This window comes from Sinohyriopsis cumingii, chromosome 5 (genome assembly GCF_028554795.1).
Source record: "Sinohyriopsis cumingii isolate HCF-2022 chromosome 5, ASM2855479v2, whole genome shotgun sequence".
NCBI lineage: Eukaryota > Metazoa > Mollusca > Bivalvia > Unionida > Unionidae > Sinohyriopsis > Sinohyriopsis cumingii.
Window position 1 is genome coordinate 114,503,364 of NC_142965.1, and position 16,846 is coordinate 114,520,209.

Below are 16,846 nucleotides of genomic sequence, written 5' to 3' on the forward strand. Positions count from 1 at the left end.
CATTCCATAATTTCTACTTTCTACTTTTGATCATGGTTTATAAATTAAAATTGTAATTAATCATTTCGAATAAAAAATTTCAAAATTTAGTACTTTTACAACGCTCTTGTCACCAAAATTCACATCCCCGTGTTGATGGCTTATTCGATTCCTACGGGAAATCTCATTTGATATTACAGGTTACCGGTACATCATCCAATAAAATATAATTGTTCGCGTGCTCCTCCCATTTAAACACCAATAGCATTATTCACATCGGGTATTTAGTCACGTGATTTAATGACTAGTCTCACTTGGCTGATACCAAGGAAGTATTCAACTATTTATCCGAGACGAAACACACACCAAGCCACACTTAAAAAAGATTAGTGCTTTTCAAATGTTCGATTAATGCAAAGTCGTATCAGCACGTCGTAGCCATAATGCTGGGATGAACTAGGTTTTAAACACAGACTTAGTTCAACGGACAAAAGCTATGGAGAGTCAATTATTTCAGACACACGTTCCTTTAAGGTAAGCAAAAATCTGACAAATCTGATATTTAGGTGATATGAATAACTAACATGCTATTCATTGAAAACTGCCTCTCTTGAAACTTGATTAAATATATCATTCAGTTTGATCATAATTTGAACTAATGATGATTCTTATTAGCAAAAACTATAGTAAATATCATTCCTTGGCTAAATACAACCATCATCTACATAACATAAATTCTCATCAAAATAATATGATAATTTTATATAATGAACACGTGGCAGAAATATCACTCCTGTACACTGTCTTCAGAGAGATTTCCATTGAGATGTAACCTTTGTTCCATTATATGCTGAGGAAGGAAATCATTTATTTTGGATTTCCAATATATTGTCATACTTAATTTACACTGCAGTAGTAGCAGTAGTAGCAGTAATAGTAATAGTAGTGGTAGTAGTAGTAGTAGATGTAGTAATCGTAGCAATAATAGAAGTAGTAGTATTAATAGTAGTAATAGTAGTAGTAGTAGTAGTAGTAGTATTGTGTTGTGTGTTGTGATGTGATTTAGATTTTTAACGTAGCTTTAACAATGTTTCACGCTACGATGTCTGCAATGTGGCAGTTTATAGTGATGTCTAGCACTGGGGCATCATGTCGCAGACATGCAGCATGATGTCCCACCCAGTCACATTATCCTGACACCAGGCCGACCAGTCCTAACACTAACCTCTTAATGCTGAGCGCCTAGCGAGGCAGCTGTTAGTACCATTTTTGTAAGTCATTGGTATGACTCAGCCGGGGATCGAACCCACGACCTCTCGCATCCTAGGCGGACTCTCTAACCACTAGGCCACCGGAACGGTTAGTAGTAGTATTAATAGTAATAATAATAGTAGTAGTCATAGTAGTAGCAATATGAGTAATAACAATAATAATAATAATAATAATAATAATAATAATAATAATAATAATAATAATGATAATGATGATGATAATAGTAGTAGTAGAAGAAGAAGTAGTAGTAGAAATAGGAGAAAAATAGGATAAGACATGAATTAAGAGAAGACTTATTGCTCAATTGAAATTCCGTGAAGAAATATTTGTAATGAACAGTACCTATATTATGTATTTTACAATAGAAGGTATATACTATATTTTACAACAGTAGGTACATTTTGTGTTATTTTGTTAAGCAGAACGCTTCTCGATAGGATTGGTAAAGTCTTTGTAAAATCGATCAGAAAGCAAAAGCAAACCTGTGAAAATTACGTACCATACATCATGAGCGTATGTTTGGGTGGAAAAAGTGAATATGTCCATGTGCCGTATCGTACATAGATAATTGTGTTCAATCAACTGGATATCAGTAATACATTCATCCATTATTCCTTATTTCATAATTGCTCTACCGGAAACCGTTCATGCCGATGATCTTTCGTAAGGAATATATTGAGTTAGAGGCATAAATATAAATAGTTTCAATAACTATTAACGTGAGATAAACGTTCGTTAAATTAAATATAAAATTACTGTGTTTGTATGATGAAGAACATGTTTTCGTACATACTTACATACTTACATTGTGTTGTGCGTAAGGGAGAAGACTTATCATTTGTACAACTTTATGCATGCGTGGGAGACAGAGGTACAGAAACAGAGACAGACAGAGACAGACAGAGAGAGAGAGAGAGAGAGAGACAGAGAGACACCGAGAGAATGAGGAGAAGTCTCAAAATATGAACAGTCATATTTAAAGGAAAACTAATTAGACAATTAGATACAAAATGAAAAATAATAAAGATAAAATATGTGATAAAATTTGTCATGATTCGTAAAGTCAGAAAATTAATCTTGGACCACATCGGAGTAAAAGAGAGATTTCAGTTTCAACTAGTCGTTATTTAAATAATCTTGTTCTCGATAATTTGTCCATAAACAGACCTTAGATACATATCTGAAACATTGCTTTGTTTACTTCTCAAACTTACATTTGATTTATTGCCTGATAGTACATACTATATGATTGTTAAAGAAGAGAAAGAAGACAGCTGGTACTACTCTTCTGCGTTATAAACACATAAACAGGAAAGATCGTCTTACAGTTTTATTTTTACTTGCGCGTTTCATAAGAGTGTATCATAGAATATAGAAAGAAAACAGGAAGATATGGATTTCATTTTAGAAAACATAATATTCTGATCTTTTTCAATGTTTCCAGGTTTGTGACCCATACCCACAAAGGTTAAGAAATATAGGAAAAACAGATTTTCTTGATCATTTGCGGTGTTCAAAACATATGCTGAGTTTATCAATTAACAAAACGACAAAAGGTTTTTGATTTGATAGATAGATAGATAGATAGATAGATAGATAGATAGATAGATAGATAGATAGATAGGTAGATAGGTAGATATATAGATAGATTTATAGATATATAGACATAGACAGATATACAGACAGACAGACAGACAGATAGATAGATAGATAGATAGATAGATAGATAGATAGATAGATAGATAGACAGACAGACAGATAGACAGACATATAGATAGATAGATATATAGATATATAGATAGAGAGATAGATAGATAGATAGAAATAGATAGACAGACAGACAGATAGACAGACAGATAGACAGAGAGATAGATAGATAGATAGATAGATAGATAGATAGATAGATAGATAGATAGATAGATAGATAGATAGATAGATGCAACCAGGTATATGAAAAACATAAATTAATACAAATATTTGCTGAAGGAAAACTTCCCCAGTTCTTCTTTTATTACACCAACGGTACCGTGATCATGGATTTTAATAAAATTCAATTGAGCCTTAAAGTTGTCACAGGAAACGTTTGCTAAATCAAAGTCTTTCCTTGAATTATTGGAACATATGTATTAGTTATTCAATATTTATATCAAGTAATTTAATGTCATAAAATAAATTCATAACTAGGATAGAAATAAAGAAATTAGATTCATTCTACTATTCTTAAACTGGCGAGTGATAGTCGGTATACATTTTTTTCTAGAACCTTACTTAATTTTTGTAAGTTGCTAAACACATTTAGGGGAAAAGAAGTAACAAATCATTCCATCCTAAGTCCTTTTTTCTGCCTGAATCTCTTTGCTTTGGGCGCAGTGAATTTATCAAATAAGCAAATTAACTCTGTATAACTATGCGTTTTACATTTCTTCAGATATGTATAAAATCGGTGAGATTGACTTATATTGGACTAAATTTGTATCTATAGTGCCCATAAAGTCGTCTTGAAAATCCTTGAAACAGCTAAATAGTATTATGTTTCTTTTTCAATACAAAATAAATCATAAATGGTTCTTTCTCTTTCCGCCTAAAATGTATAAAGCCATGCAAATGCTGAACGATCCTTGTCTGTATTTAGGTTAAAAATATTACTAGATGTAATTTTTTATATTAAAATAAAAACAACTTAATCTCTAACATAGATCAATAACACTTAAAATGTCTGCATTCTTCAGTAGTATTCAATAGGCAGCTACAGGAGCAACTTACGCTGAATTAAAAGCACCGCAATACGGATTTGTTTGTAGTTATATAATAACGCTGTAGTTAAACAATAATACTGTAGTAATTAAATTGTATTGATCAGTAACTAAATACGATAATAGAGATGAATTCAATGGGACAGTTAAAGGATGAATAATTATTAAATCGTTGAATTTGGGAGAGAATAAATTGCATTGACAATTTGGGTGAGAACAAATTGTATTCATATAAATCTCAAAGTTTAAATTTTAATAGAAATGTTACAGAAATATTAAGCTGGCATCATCGTCATATTGAGATATTCCAATTGCATACACGATGAAGACGACGTACTTTACGTCATACGTCAGTAAGCTGCCATAGCCAAAACGAGTAAGTTATATAGCATACATAATGAAGACGACGTCTTTTACGTCATCAAGACGAGTTATCTGTTATTGTTATTATGTAAACATGATGAAAAACGTATGCATATTTTTAGTCTTAATGACATATTGCATTAAATAACAAATGAAGTTTAGCCATTCTCCCTATCAAACTCGTTCTTTCATGTCAACTAGGATCAAATCGTGACGTTGGTTTTGCGTGTCTATCATATAGTTTTCATTCTGGGAAAAAATTCAAACCATATTTAACTTTAAACAGTCATATTACAATTGACGATGAACTCACATACTGAGCAACACAATTTCATGAGATTGAATTTTACTTTTAACTCTGATGCAACAATTCTGCGTCAAAGTATATAACCTCTTGGTAATATATGTTGTCTGATTTTGAGGCGAAAATGCCGTTGATGTAATTCGTATAGTGTGTATTTGTCATTTAGAGAGTACACCGTAATTCTAACCTCTTATTTGCCCTCTGTCTTAATGCGAGGAAATTTCAATCGGTTTTATTATATTTGAAAATGACAAATATATTCACAAAATGACATTTTGACTTCGACTTTCATTCAGGAATGTGAGAAAGAAAATCATTTGTATGCATCGGTGTTAGATAAGTTCCCCTTCGGGATCAGGATTTTGCGTCATGTGTCAAAACTAAATATTTATCATTGGGTGTAATTTTCCTATCGTACATCGATGAATCTGGGACTCTGTTCTTAATATGATAAACTTCTGACTGATGACAATCCGAAATCTAGTGACAACAATAAAATAAAACATAACTGTTATAGTTTTGATAGCTGTAATTTAGAATTTTTGAAATCGAACTTTCTTTTGACATATGTAACACAATGTTTATTATATTGAAAATCTTGATTTATGATTTTATATATAATTGAAATGTGTAAATACTCACCAAGGTCATTTCGAAGGTCCAGTTTAAACCATCATTTTGAAATTTATCACCTAAAATGCATTTAAATTAAGAAACACTGAGTGTCCTATTTGTTGAACAAGAGTTTGTGAACATGTTAGATTTAGCTAGCAAGTAAAAATATCTAACTTAAGTTAGAAGACTACCGTGATTTTTCTTTTAAAACAGACACATTAACCAAAAAGCAACGTTAAGACCATTTGACGGTATATCGTAAAATGACTTAATTAACCAATTAGAACATCATCATCCTTTTTTCGTCAAGAAGAAAAAGAAACATAAGTTGTAATAAGCAGGCTTTAATGACTATATTCGAAACTACTTTTGGTCGCATGGCACGATACCGCAGCTAACAGAGATAAAGTAACAATCTGAACATTGCCGACCTATTATGTGGCAACATATTTGTTGCACGCCGCTGGATGTGAACCGTAATACATACGGACTTTATGCGTATTCCTACAATTAAATGTGAGGTTATTTCTCGGCTTAACGGAAATGTCCTAGGGATTTTCCAACTGTTACTTAAGATCACAAAACGGTATGTCGTATAATGAATTGTTCAATATTCAATCACGTTAAATTGTGGTAAATATGTCAGTGATGCATTCTCTGTAAGTAATTTATACTGCCCAATCCGTTATTTTTGAAAGGGAAGAATTGTATGTACTTTTGATTGATATAGTTAAATAGGCCCCAACCGATCGTCCATTTATGACTATGCTGTTATTTTAATTAATATCAGTTTTCGCTTTATATTTATTAAGGTCAGATCCATTGCATGAAAGAACTTACATGTATGTATGTATGTATGTATGTATGTATGTATGTATGTATGTATGTATGTATGTATGTATGTATGTATGTATGCATGTGCGTGTGCGTTTGTGTGTCTGTGAATCTGTGTCATTGTATTTGAGATAATTGTAAGTCGAAAAAGTTTCTCTTTTGACTGGGAGTCCATGTGGCTGATTGGTCTAAAGCGCTCACCTGTATCAACCACTGACCTCTCACTTCTCTCAACGTGGATTCAGACTTGACCGGTGTGTGTACATGAGGAAACTTGCCCGTATCTTGCAGCTGGTAGGTGGTTCATCTAGGAATTTTCCCGGATTCTTCCTCCACCAAATATACTGGGTGCATTGTACAGCCTATCACACAACACGCCAACAACAATTTTCGTTTGATTACTGTCATTTGATTTTGTTTATTGATCCAAATCTTCCGATTTTTCAGACCTATTCCGACATACGCAGAAACTTGTCTACCCCATCCATTCCAGCCCATGACAGCATGGAATACAATATATCAGTTCAAGAATAATGAAGAGGGAAATGCTGCGGCAAAATATCTTTCATTTTTGACCCATAGACATCAGATATGTGCACTTGCGGAACGTCATTTTGGACAGATCAAGTCACCACAGGAAAAGGTTTTAAACCACTTATGCGAAGAACATGACATACGTAAGAGAGGTCTTCCTCTGACAAGTCGGGTTGTATTATTTCCGACGGAGAAAACAGCAACGGATTGTAGACCAACAATGAATTTCCTTGTTGCATCTAAGTCAATAGAGTCAAGCCAGAACGTAAACAAGATCTCGGCTCCAATTATCTTGCCATGCAATAAACCATTTCAACCGAACAACAGCTATGGAAGGAAAGTATTTCCATGCCTTCATTGTAGATACACGACAGACAGAAGGAACAATCTAAAACGTCATATGCTGACAATGCACCAGACATGTTCAAAAGTTTTAGAATGCTGTGGAATTTTGTTCGGCACCAAGGCGTCGCTAAGAGAACATGCTGCAATTTTTCATTATCATGGCTACACGTGCTTCTATTGCGGAAGACGCTTTTGTCGGAAGGCATTATTAAAACGCCATCTCTCAGTGCACAATGGGCAAAAGGATTTTGTGTGCTCTACGTGCGACTATGCAACAAGTCATAAAAGCAATCTGGAACGACATCGAAGGGTTCATTGTCGACTGGAGGATGAGAAAAGTGGAAATGAAAGTGATGGTAAAGCAGATAAAACTTCTCCATATTGTGATAAATGGATTGCTGTAAACTTTTCTGAACATAAACAAACCAAGTACGAAGAGGCCGTTTCCTCGAGTGACGAAAGCGAAGAAATTAACGTTGACTGAGAGTATTGATTGTCTGAAGCAGCAATAAATAATTAGGCTCCCAAGAATGAATCATATATGGAAATAATTCAATGTCATAATTGACCAAAGAAACGTTTCAATCACAGTATCTGATAAATGGATCCTGTTTGTGTATTGTTATTTCATTTTCTGTTTAACAACTATGTGAGTTTGAAATTATAGTGTTCAACAGGAATCATTAAAGAGTTAATAAACGTCAAACTGAAACCTACAGTACTTGTGCCATTTTCCTTACGATCAACGTTGGATTGCTATCTTCACATACGACTTTATTTAATGGTGTAACAATATGACGCGTCACAGATCTTGTAACGCAATTGAATATAATGTTATTCCATGATTTCAGAACATTATCTCAACAGCAGATTACACATGTTCAATCGCTGATCATAGCATGCGGTATAGAAAATGCCCTATAAGAACTTTAAAGATAACAAGAACGTTACAAAGCATGTGTTCAAACGCTAAGAATATCATTTTGTTTATGACCTGGCACATAACAAGTCTGAAGTTGGTGTACAAGAAATGTATGTGTCGTAACGCTAAGCATGGCATCCTTGTAAGAAAATGGCCTTTAACAATTTTGAAGTTAGTGAAAAAGAACGTTAAAAGTCATGTGTTGAAACTTCTTAATGATGTATCAATACTTATTAATAGACACTAATTGTACAAGCTTTGGATACAAGAAGTACCAACATAATGATCCAAACTGTGATGCTATTGTTAACGATAACGAATAGGTTTTGGTATTATTCGGCTTGTGATACTATTGGTAACGATAACAATTAGGTTTGGGTATTGCTTCATATGAAGACGTAATTACAGCTGATCATTGTTTATGCAGTTCACAACACAAAATAGTTTAAAATCAGTGAACGTCTGCTGAAATGGGGAAAGAGAGTTTTGATTCTGATTTCAATAACGCAGAAATGTTATGTACCTAGCTTTTAAAAATAATGCTGACTCGTTGCATCTATGCTCTGTTATTATTAGAAGAATCTACTATGCATAAGTTGAGTTGGAGCTGGAAGCATATGGGAAGAAAGAATTGATTAACAATATTGTTGGTAGAACTCTCCATTGTATTTTTGTGTTGTAATTATTATTATTGTTGTTGAGATTATAGTGATGTTGTTGAGATTATTATTATTATTATTATTATTATTATTATTATTATTATTTAATAATGATTAGACTATTTAATTTGCGAAGCTGCCACATTCTATCCATCCTCCCCCTATACATGTATGTAGCTTCAAAAGTTAACTTTACTATCAGGCAAATGTAAACCACCAGTGAATAATTATCCTATGGGTTTATGTAAAAGTTAAATCAATGCTTTGATATATTAATTGCAAATACCTTTTCCATGAATGAATCGTTTGTATGTTTCACAATGTCTGCCTTATGATTAGAACATATATTAGTCTACATCACTTTTGCATGTTAATATGCTAATAACGGGATTAATGTAAAATGGCATACAATGGTTAAAGTCCCTTCCTCCATACCACTATAAATGTTCGCAAATTAGAATACGCCGATTAATTTGATTATAAATTATTTCGTATTTCAAAACAAATTTTAAAAAAAATACATAGCACACATTATGCATCGTTGTTGTGCATAACTGGTTAATCAGAACAAATTTCTAAGATACCAATTTTAACCTACGTGTGTGGGGGTGGGGATGAGGAGATCATAATTTCCTCGACATGTGTTAAACTTGTATAATATTTATATTAAGTTGACTGCGACGGAAATAAAGGATTTAGCAAATGAAAGGGAGTTACGGAAGCCCTTAAAAGGAAACAAATGTTTAACAAAGTCGTTATTACATGTTATCGTTTTCTCTCACTGCAACGGTATATTGTCGAATATTTCCAAGTAAAATGTCATATTTTCAAAGTCATAAACCACTCTTGGGCCTCTTGACCCATCTTATGTCTAATAGTACACTATGATGCTGGAATACAAGGGAAACAGCCTCACGTATATTAGTAACTAATAACTACACTTATAAATCTACGATCTCACACAGTAACATGTTATAGATGGCCTCTCTGGCGAATATCGGGTATCCGAAATAGCTAGTCCAACGTTTAAATGATAAATCACATGCTTAGAACGTTGATAATTTTTTTAGACAATAGTAAGGACTTCGTAATTATTCGGATAACGCGCATCAATACATTTTCAATGCGTATTTTGAATATTTGTTCAAGAAATGACAAGTAATTAATTTATATCTTTTATTTTTATTTTAAATGTTTAACACTAATTTGCAAAATTGAGTTTATTCGCTTTGCATCTTCCACAAACGACAGAAACCCCTGTCCCTTTTGCCAAGAATTGAAATATTGACAACATAGTTTCTTAATGTGCGTATTTCCCAGCAAGGATCATTGGTTAGAGATGGTCATATTTCCAGATGACATAGAGAGGAAAGCATTAAATTGAGTTTTATGGTGAAATCTGACTACACATTTACCTGGTAAACAAAAGAATTATTACTCTCCACGTAAATTTAGTCAGGTGATATCATGCGTTAAATTCAATATCATGCTTTTTATGTCAACACTTATTATAATTCCCCACGAAGAATTTTACACATTCTAAAACTTGCAACGCGATGAAAAATTAAAAGCCTTTTCACTATCAGATCTTCTACTGCCGTTTCGATCTGTCTATCTATCTCTCTATATATGTCTATTTATCTATGTTCTTTCCTATTTTGTATTTCCTGTCACACGAAACTGTTGGAAAACAAAGCTTAAATATTCGTGCGCTCAAGTTTATATAGTGTCCCTTTGCTTGAGCGCAGAATCACAGATAAAATAAATATTGAATTGTCAAAAATTGTTTTTGTATCTTATTTATCCATACATCTAACTGTCTGTTAAGTTGGACTATTATTATAAAAGAAATTATTCTTCGGGGCCTTGATTTAAAATATATTTGAAAATGCAAATTGGTCATACTTTTGAAGTCGATGGTATTTTGTACCCAACTCTTTTCAAGTCATTCTAAAACTGATAAGATCTCGATATATATGGCTACTTAGTAGCTGAGCGATCATAGATCAAACTTCTAACGTGTCTCATTCTACTACAGTGAGAAGAATCAAATCCGCTGCATTTTTTTTTTAAAGAGTCCCTCTCTTAAAGGTGTCAAGCAAATTTTGTACAATGTTTAAGTTTGTCTAAGGAATGGATTTGAATTAACAGACAATAGTATAGGTCTCGATTACTGCGTCGTTCATTCAAAACGACTGTCAAAATATAGCAATAGAAGGATGACATTGGAAAGTCTTTAGTTGGAGATTTTACTATCTATGAAAGATTTCTATCTATCTATCTCTCTCTCTCTCTCTCTCTCTCTCTCTCTCTCTCTCTCTCTCTCTCTCTCTCTCTCTCTCTCTCTCTCTCTCTCTATATATATATATATATATATATATATATATATATATATATATATGGTTATAATTTTCTAGTGCGTGATAAATCTACACGTTGAATATTTCTGAATGCATAAATGTGTCCCTCTCTGAGTCATATCTACTTCAAGACTTACAGAGAAATTCCCTGTTTTCGTTTCATCTGTACCTTAATTTCTTTCTCTTCATTTAATTTCTGATTATTTCGATGAAAATTAACACGTGGTAAAAAGTAGACTACGTGCATGTATACGGTTTATTTTACATACGTCGATTAATATCGTTTTCAGTACTGCAATGCTGCAAGTGGGACCATATGTCAATGCTGGTGGTAAAAGTGTTATCACATTCAAATGGTTGCTCACGAATCAGGCCTTTCCCGTTGTTACTCCATGTACAATATAAATCCATTAGTGACATAGTGCTGCTGAACAATAGAGAAATATAGACGTAATTGTATATCCCCGGTTAAATATCAGACATTCACAGATTGTATAGATATGATCTGCTCACGTTCAGACATCTGCAGCTTTTAGTTGTTTCGAATAGATTTAATGTTTGATAAATACACAGTATAATGCTAGGTTTATTAAAACATGCCGAACTTCATTTCAGCTGTTGTCTGTCTTTGTTTGCAACTGAGATTTGAAGAGGGGTTTTGTGACCGGTCGCTTGTACCTGTAGAGGTGTGAATTCATGCCTAAATATTACAACATTTTGGCATATAATTTACCAATCGCTTGCCAATTTTATAAGCTGTACAGTATCACAGCCAAAGAAACAAATGCACAGCTTTGTTAAGCACTCTTTTTGTACCCAAACGCAGTCGTTAAATTAAAAAATTGTCTTTAAACAATGTAATTCGTCAAAACAGTGAGATAAAACAAAATAATGAAGTTAGCATAGGCAAATTTCCTAAAAGACATGGAACCGAGATGACATCTGAGTGTTTAAATGTCTGACAAGTGGTGTAATATGTTAGAGTTGCATCATATCAGGTATACCACATAAAAGTAAAATATTGATAAATTTACTTTTTATTTATTAAAAAACTACTATTCAATTCAAATCCTGTTCAAAAGCTACTTTATGCGAAACATAAATTTAGGACTCAGCACTCTTAAATCTCTCTAACATTTTTTTTACATTTACATGCCTTTGCTTAGATTGGATGTGGTATTGCAGACGTTCGTCGTTTTATTACGATATTATACCACAATGATAGAAAACGATATCTACCCAGGTGCTTTTACGGCTCACAGCTGTGCCATCGGTTCCAGGATAACTTAAATTAATTTTTACATGTGTGACTACCATTTAATATCGATAGAGGATATTTAAGACGTTTGTATGTGATGTGATTTCGATTTTTAACGTAGCTTTAACAATTGTTCCGTCATATCGCTACGATGTCTGCAATGTGGCAGTTTATAGTGATATCTAGCACTGGGGCATCATGCCGCAGACATGCAGCATGATGTCCCACCCAGTCACATTATCCTGACACCAGGATGACACCTCTTAATGCTGAACGCCAAGCGAGGGAGCTGTTAGTACCATTTTTGTAAGTTTCTGGTATGACCCGGCCGGGGATCGAACCCACGACCTCCCACAAAGTTTGCAGACGTTCGTCGTTTTATTAAGATATTATACTTAAATGATAGAAAACAATATCTACCCAGGTGCTTTTACGGCTCACGGCTGTGTCATCGGTTCCAGGATAACTTAAATTCGTTTTTACATGTGTGACTACCATTTAATATCGATAGAGGATACTTAAGATGTGTGTATGTACTGAGTGACAATGTAAATCGCTGATAAAGAACTACGTTAATTTCCATAAGGTTTATCTCAGAAAGAAAGACTTTTTAAAAAAAATAAGCGATACTAAGTCAAATACGTAGACAAGGATTTTCAAATAAAGGTCAATAAAACCATATATATTATATAATAATATAAGAAAACTCCCGGTTTGTTTATGATGTACCTCTAACAAAATTAAATTCATCTCGAATAGAAGTAAATTTTCAGCCGTTATTAAAAATGACTGTCAAAAAACCCTACATGTAGTAGAAAACAGTGATGAACACAGACAAGATCAACTGTCATATTTTAGATACCGATATATATTTTTTCTTAAAGTAATTCAAATATATCTCTACCGTATCTCTGAGTAGGTATTAATATAAGTGATACGATGGTCTTCTTGTTGCATATACTGTGTTTAGAAATATTCTAATTCGCATTGGGAATTTAGCTATATCAAAAATCATGAGACAATATTTCCGAACTATTTAAACCAGGATTTGATAGATCCTCATATTTGTTACCTTATCAATGTGGAGCCAATACAGCAGCGTAAACTCTAAAACGTTCTCTTCAACAAAAGCTTCACTGCTGGCTTCACCTAACATATAAAAAAGCCAATCAAATCTGGGTGCACAGGTCAAAGTTTGATTAGCATGCCAGACATACAACGCACGAGCAGCATGATTCCCGTGCATTTTGTTAATGTGTTGTTGTTTCTTAACTTAGATTTTGTCGGAAACATAATTTTTAATTTTAAGTGAGGTTAATATAATAATTTCATTTTCTTACATAATAGCAGTATCCTTCAAATGCAGTGCGTGCATGACCTATACGATGGGTTCGTATCTGTACTCTGATTCCATCTTTTATGATTAGATATTTATTCAACATTCACTTGCCGGGTTTTGTAAGCCGGTTCCATCAGGGCTTTATACTAGCAGTACAAATATGCATCAGCCGATTGCGGGTTTTATTGTCACTTTATGGATGTTTAATATTCGATTCTACGCATTTTGATATCTGAATTACTGATATCAGAATGATAGACCTTTGAAATCTGTATCACCAAAAATATTCTCAAGCTGACGTTTATCTTTTGCTTTAAGTGTTTACTTTTTCATATGATATGTCGTCATGACTGAAATAAAAACTTTAGTGCTTTTAGTTTATATATTTTATTTTATTTCCCTCTATTTTCGCGCTTCATTTCACTTTTAAAAAGCCATGCAATAGTCAAGCTGGATAGGACAAAAGGGTCTGCCCACTTGAGTCACATAAGCATGTCATAACGGCTATTCATAACCAGCAGTTTGGATTCATTAAGTTTCTATTACTTGCGCCTTGACCAGATGCTGTTGAAATTGTATGGTTCCCTTCGAATTTTAATTATGTTTGCAATGGTTGGAAATGCTCTTTCCGGCATTAGATCGAATAAAATGAGGCAATGGTTCAGTCTAGTGTCAAACGTCTCTACTGATCCAATTGTGCAGCTGACCATGGCTTCACTGAGTCGAGAAAGAAGAAAAGACTGTAGCATGGTATTTCAGATTTATTGTGTCACGCTGGCTGTGATTACTATAAAACAAATGTGTTTATATAGAGGGAAGAACTACAAAGGTCCAGAGGGGACATATTTCACTCTTATTCTAATCCATAGGATCCGTAACGACCTGCCGCAATTGGTATCTACTGAATTTTATCATGATATACGTTTCGTCCTACCCTAACAGGACAAAAGTGATCTCTAACTGGTTACACAGTTCGTCCCATCATCTGGAAATATGCTATGCAATCCAGTGCGATCTGGACTGATCATTGGAAAAGATTACAAGAACGATGCATCTAAAGAAACATATACTGACAGAAGATACACAAACATTATTCTCTCTCTCTCTCTGTCACTCTCTGTATCTGTCTCTCTGTATGTATATCTCTTTCTCTCTCAGAACATTTACCAAATGCAGTCTCAACGGCATTTTTATTTAAGAAGATTACAATCTCTTACTGGAACTGGTTTATTATCACATACATAAAACATTTATTTTAATCAGAATGCAAGAACAGTATTTTGCTGTTTGTTTCAAGAGTGAAAAATGGCAAGGACCATTCCATGCTTACATACGGGTTACAAGGCATTATCAAGAATCTGTAGACGATTATTGTAAAATTAGGGAAGTAGTCAAACAATTTGAACATCATCATTAAAGCATCCGCTGTTGGTTGGATACGTATTTTTCAAGTAATTGAAGAGTTAGATAAATCTGTCCTCCAGGCCCGGCCCTAAGGCAGTGAGATAGAGGCAACCGCATGTGGCCCCGCGCTTTCAGGCAATGTAATTTTGTTTTTGCTTGGGTTCCCGCGCTCACCGCTTGCTGCCTTGGGTCCCGCGTGCTGTCTTGGGCCCCACATATCCATAACGCTTCGTATGGAGTATGAGGTGGAGGATCGAAAAGATCGACAACGCTTCAGAAAGCTTTGAAGCAAATCCAAACTTTGTGAGCGTTAAAACAGCAGATTAGAAGTGTTATAATTTAAACTACATTCTCTGCAGAATCTTGTAACCTGGTGCAAGCTTGATATTAGTTACAATAAACTCGTGTATTTACTGAAAGTAATTCCTCTCCATTAGCCTATTGATATCTAGTAGATTTCGATTACAGCAATGGCATTGATACGTTGATTTATAATTAAAACAAGACAATAAATATAGCGTATTTATTACTAATTTTATTATTATTATTATTATTATTATTATTATTATTATTATCATTATTATTATTATTATTATTATTATTATCGACAGAACGTTATGGTGGCCAGAAAAGTAGAGCTAAGCACATTTCGCAAAGACATACCTGGGCAACCGACATAGGCTGGTCTGGGTGACCCTTGGATTACGAGTCAAATATTGCAAAAAAATCAGCTACGTATGATGATAATTCAAATTAAAATCTTTTCGTTTTGGGGGCATTTTTTCTTCCCGCATTGCTAGCCTAAAAAAGACAAGACACGTACGCACATAAATAGATATATAACTCTATTTACAGACAGATAGACAGATCTCTACGAAAGGCAAACCCTTTTAATGAGAACGAACTCAAAATGTTATACCAATATTTTCATACTACTCTGCAACACACATTTGGAGGTCTACACTCTTAAGACTATCATGACAAGAGATCACTAGAACAAAGTATACACTTTTTAATCAGGGTAACATCACTAGAACAAAGTATACACTTTTTAATCAGGGTAACATCACTAGAACAAAGTATACACTTTTTAATCAGGGTAACATCACTAGAACAAAGTATACACTTTTTAATCAGGGTAACATCACTAGAACAAAGTATACACTTTTTAATCAGGGTAACATCACTAGAACAAAGTATACACTTTTTAATCAGGGTAACATCACTAGAACAAAGTATACACTTTTTAATCAGGGTAACATCACTAGAACAAAGTATACACTTTTTAATCAGGGTAACATCACTAGAACAAAGTATACACTTTTTAATCAGGGTAACATCACTAGAACAAAGTATACACTTTTTAATCAGGGTAACATCACTAGAACAAAGTATACACTTTTTAATCAGGGTAACATCACTAGAACAAAGCATACACTTTTTAATCAGGGTAACATCACTAGAACAAAGTATACACTTTTTAATCAGGGTAACATCACTAGAACAAAGCATACACTTTTTAATCAGGGTAACATCACTAGAACAAAGTATACACTTTTTAATCAGGGTAACATCACTAGAACAAAGCATACACTTTTTAATCAGGGTAACATCACTAGAACAAAGTATACACTTTTTAATCAGGGTAACATCACTAGAACAAAGTATACACTTTTTAATCAGGGTAACATCACTAGAACAAAGTATACACTTTTTAATCAGGGTAACATCACTAGAACAAAGTATACACTTTTTAATCAGGGTAACATCACTAGAACAAAGTATACACTTTTTAATCAGGGTAACGGGAATGCTAATATTGAACACACATCAAGGAAATTATTTTTTTAAATTGTGATGTCGGGTTGAATTGGAGGGGAAACGTATAATATAAGAAATAAATTT

At 33.6% G+C, this 16,846-nt stretch overlaps 1 protein-coding gene across 1 annotated transcript; it reads left to right on the forward strand.

Annotated features, from left to right (window-relative positions):
• Positions 1-314: 314 nt before the first annotated feature.
• On the forward strand, positions 315-13,913 carry LOC149800018 (uncharacterized). Its single transcript, XM_089959542.1, has 2 exons — positions 315-513; positions 6,568-13,913. Exons 1-2 carry the CDS (start codon positions 476-478, stop codon positions 7,481-7,483), a joined length of 954 nt encoding a protein of 317 aa, XP_089815668.1. The 5' UTR covers positions 315-475; the 3' UTR covers positions 7,484-13,913.
• Positions 13,914-16,846: the final 2,933 nt, after the last annotated feature.

Excerpts from the sequence above, each read along its gene's own strand:
- LOC149800018 (XM_089959542.1), top strand. The coding sequence starts at position 476 with ATGGAGAGTCAATTATTTCAGACACACGTTCCTTTAAG. Across the intron at positions 514-6,567 it reads CAGACACACGTTCCTTTAAG|ACCTATTCCGACATACGCAG; the intron begins GTAAGCAAAAAT and ends CCGATTTTTCAG.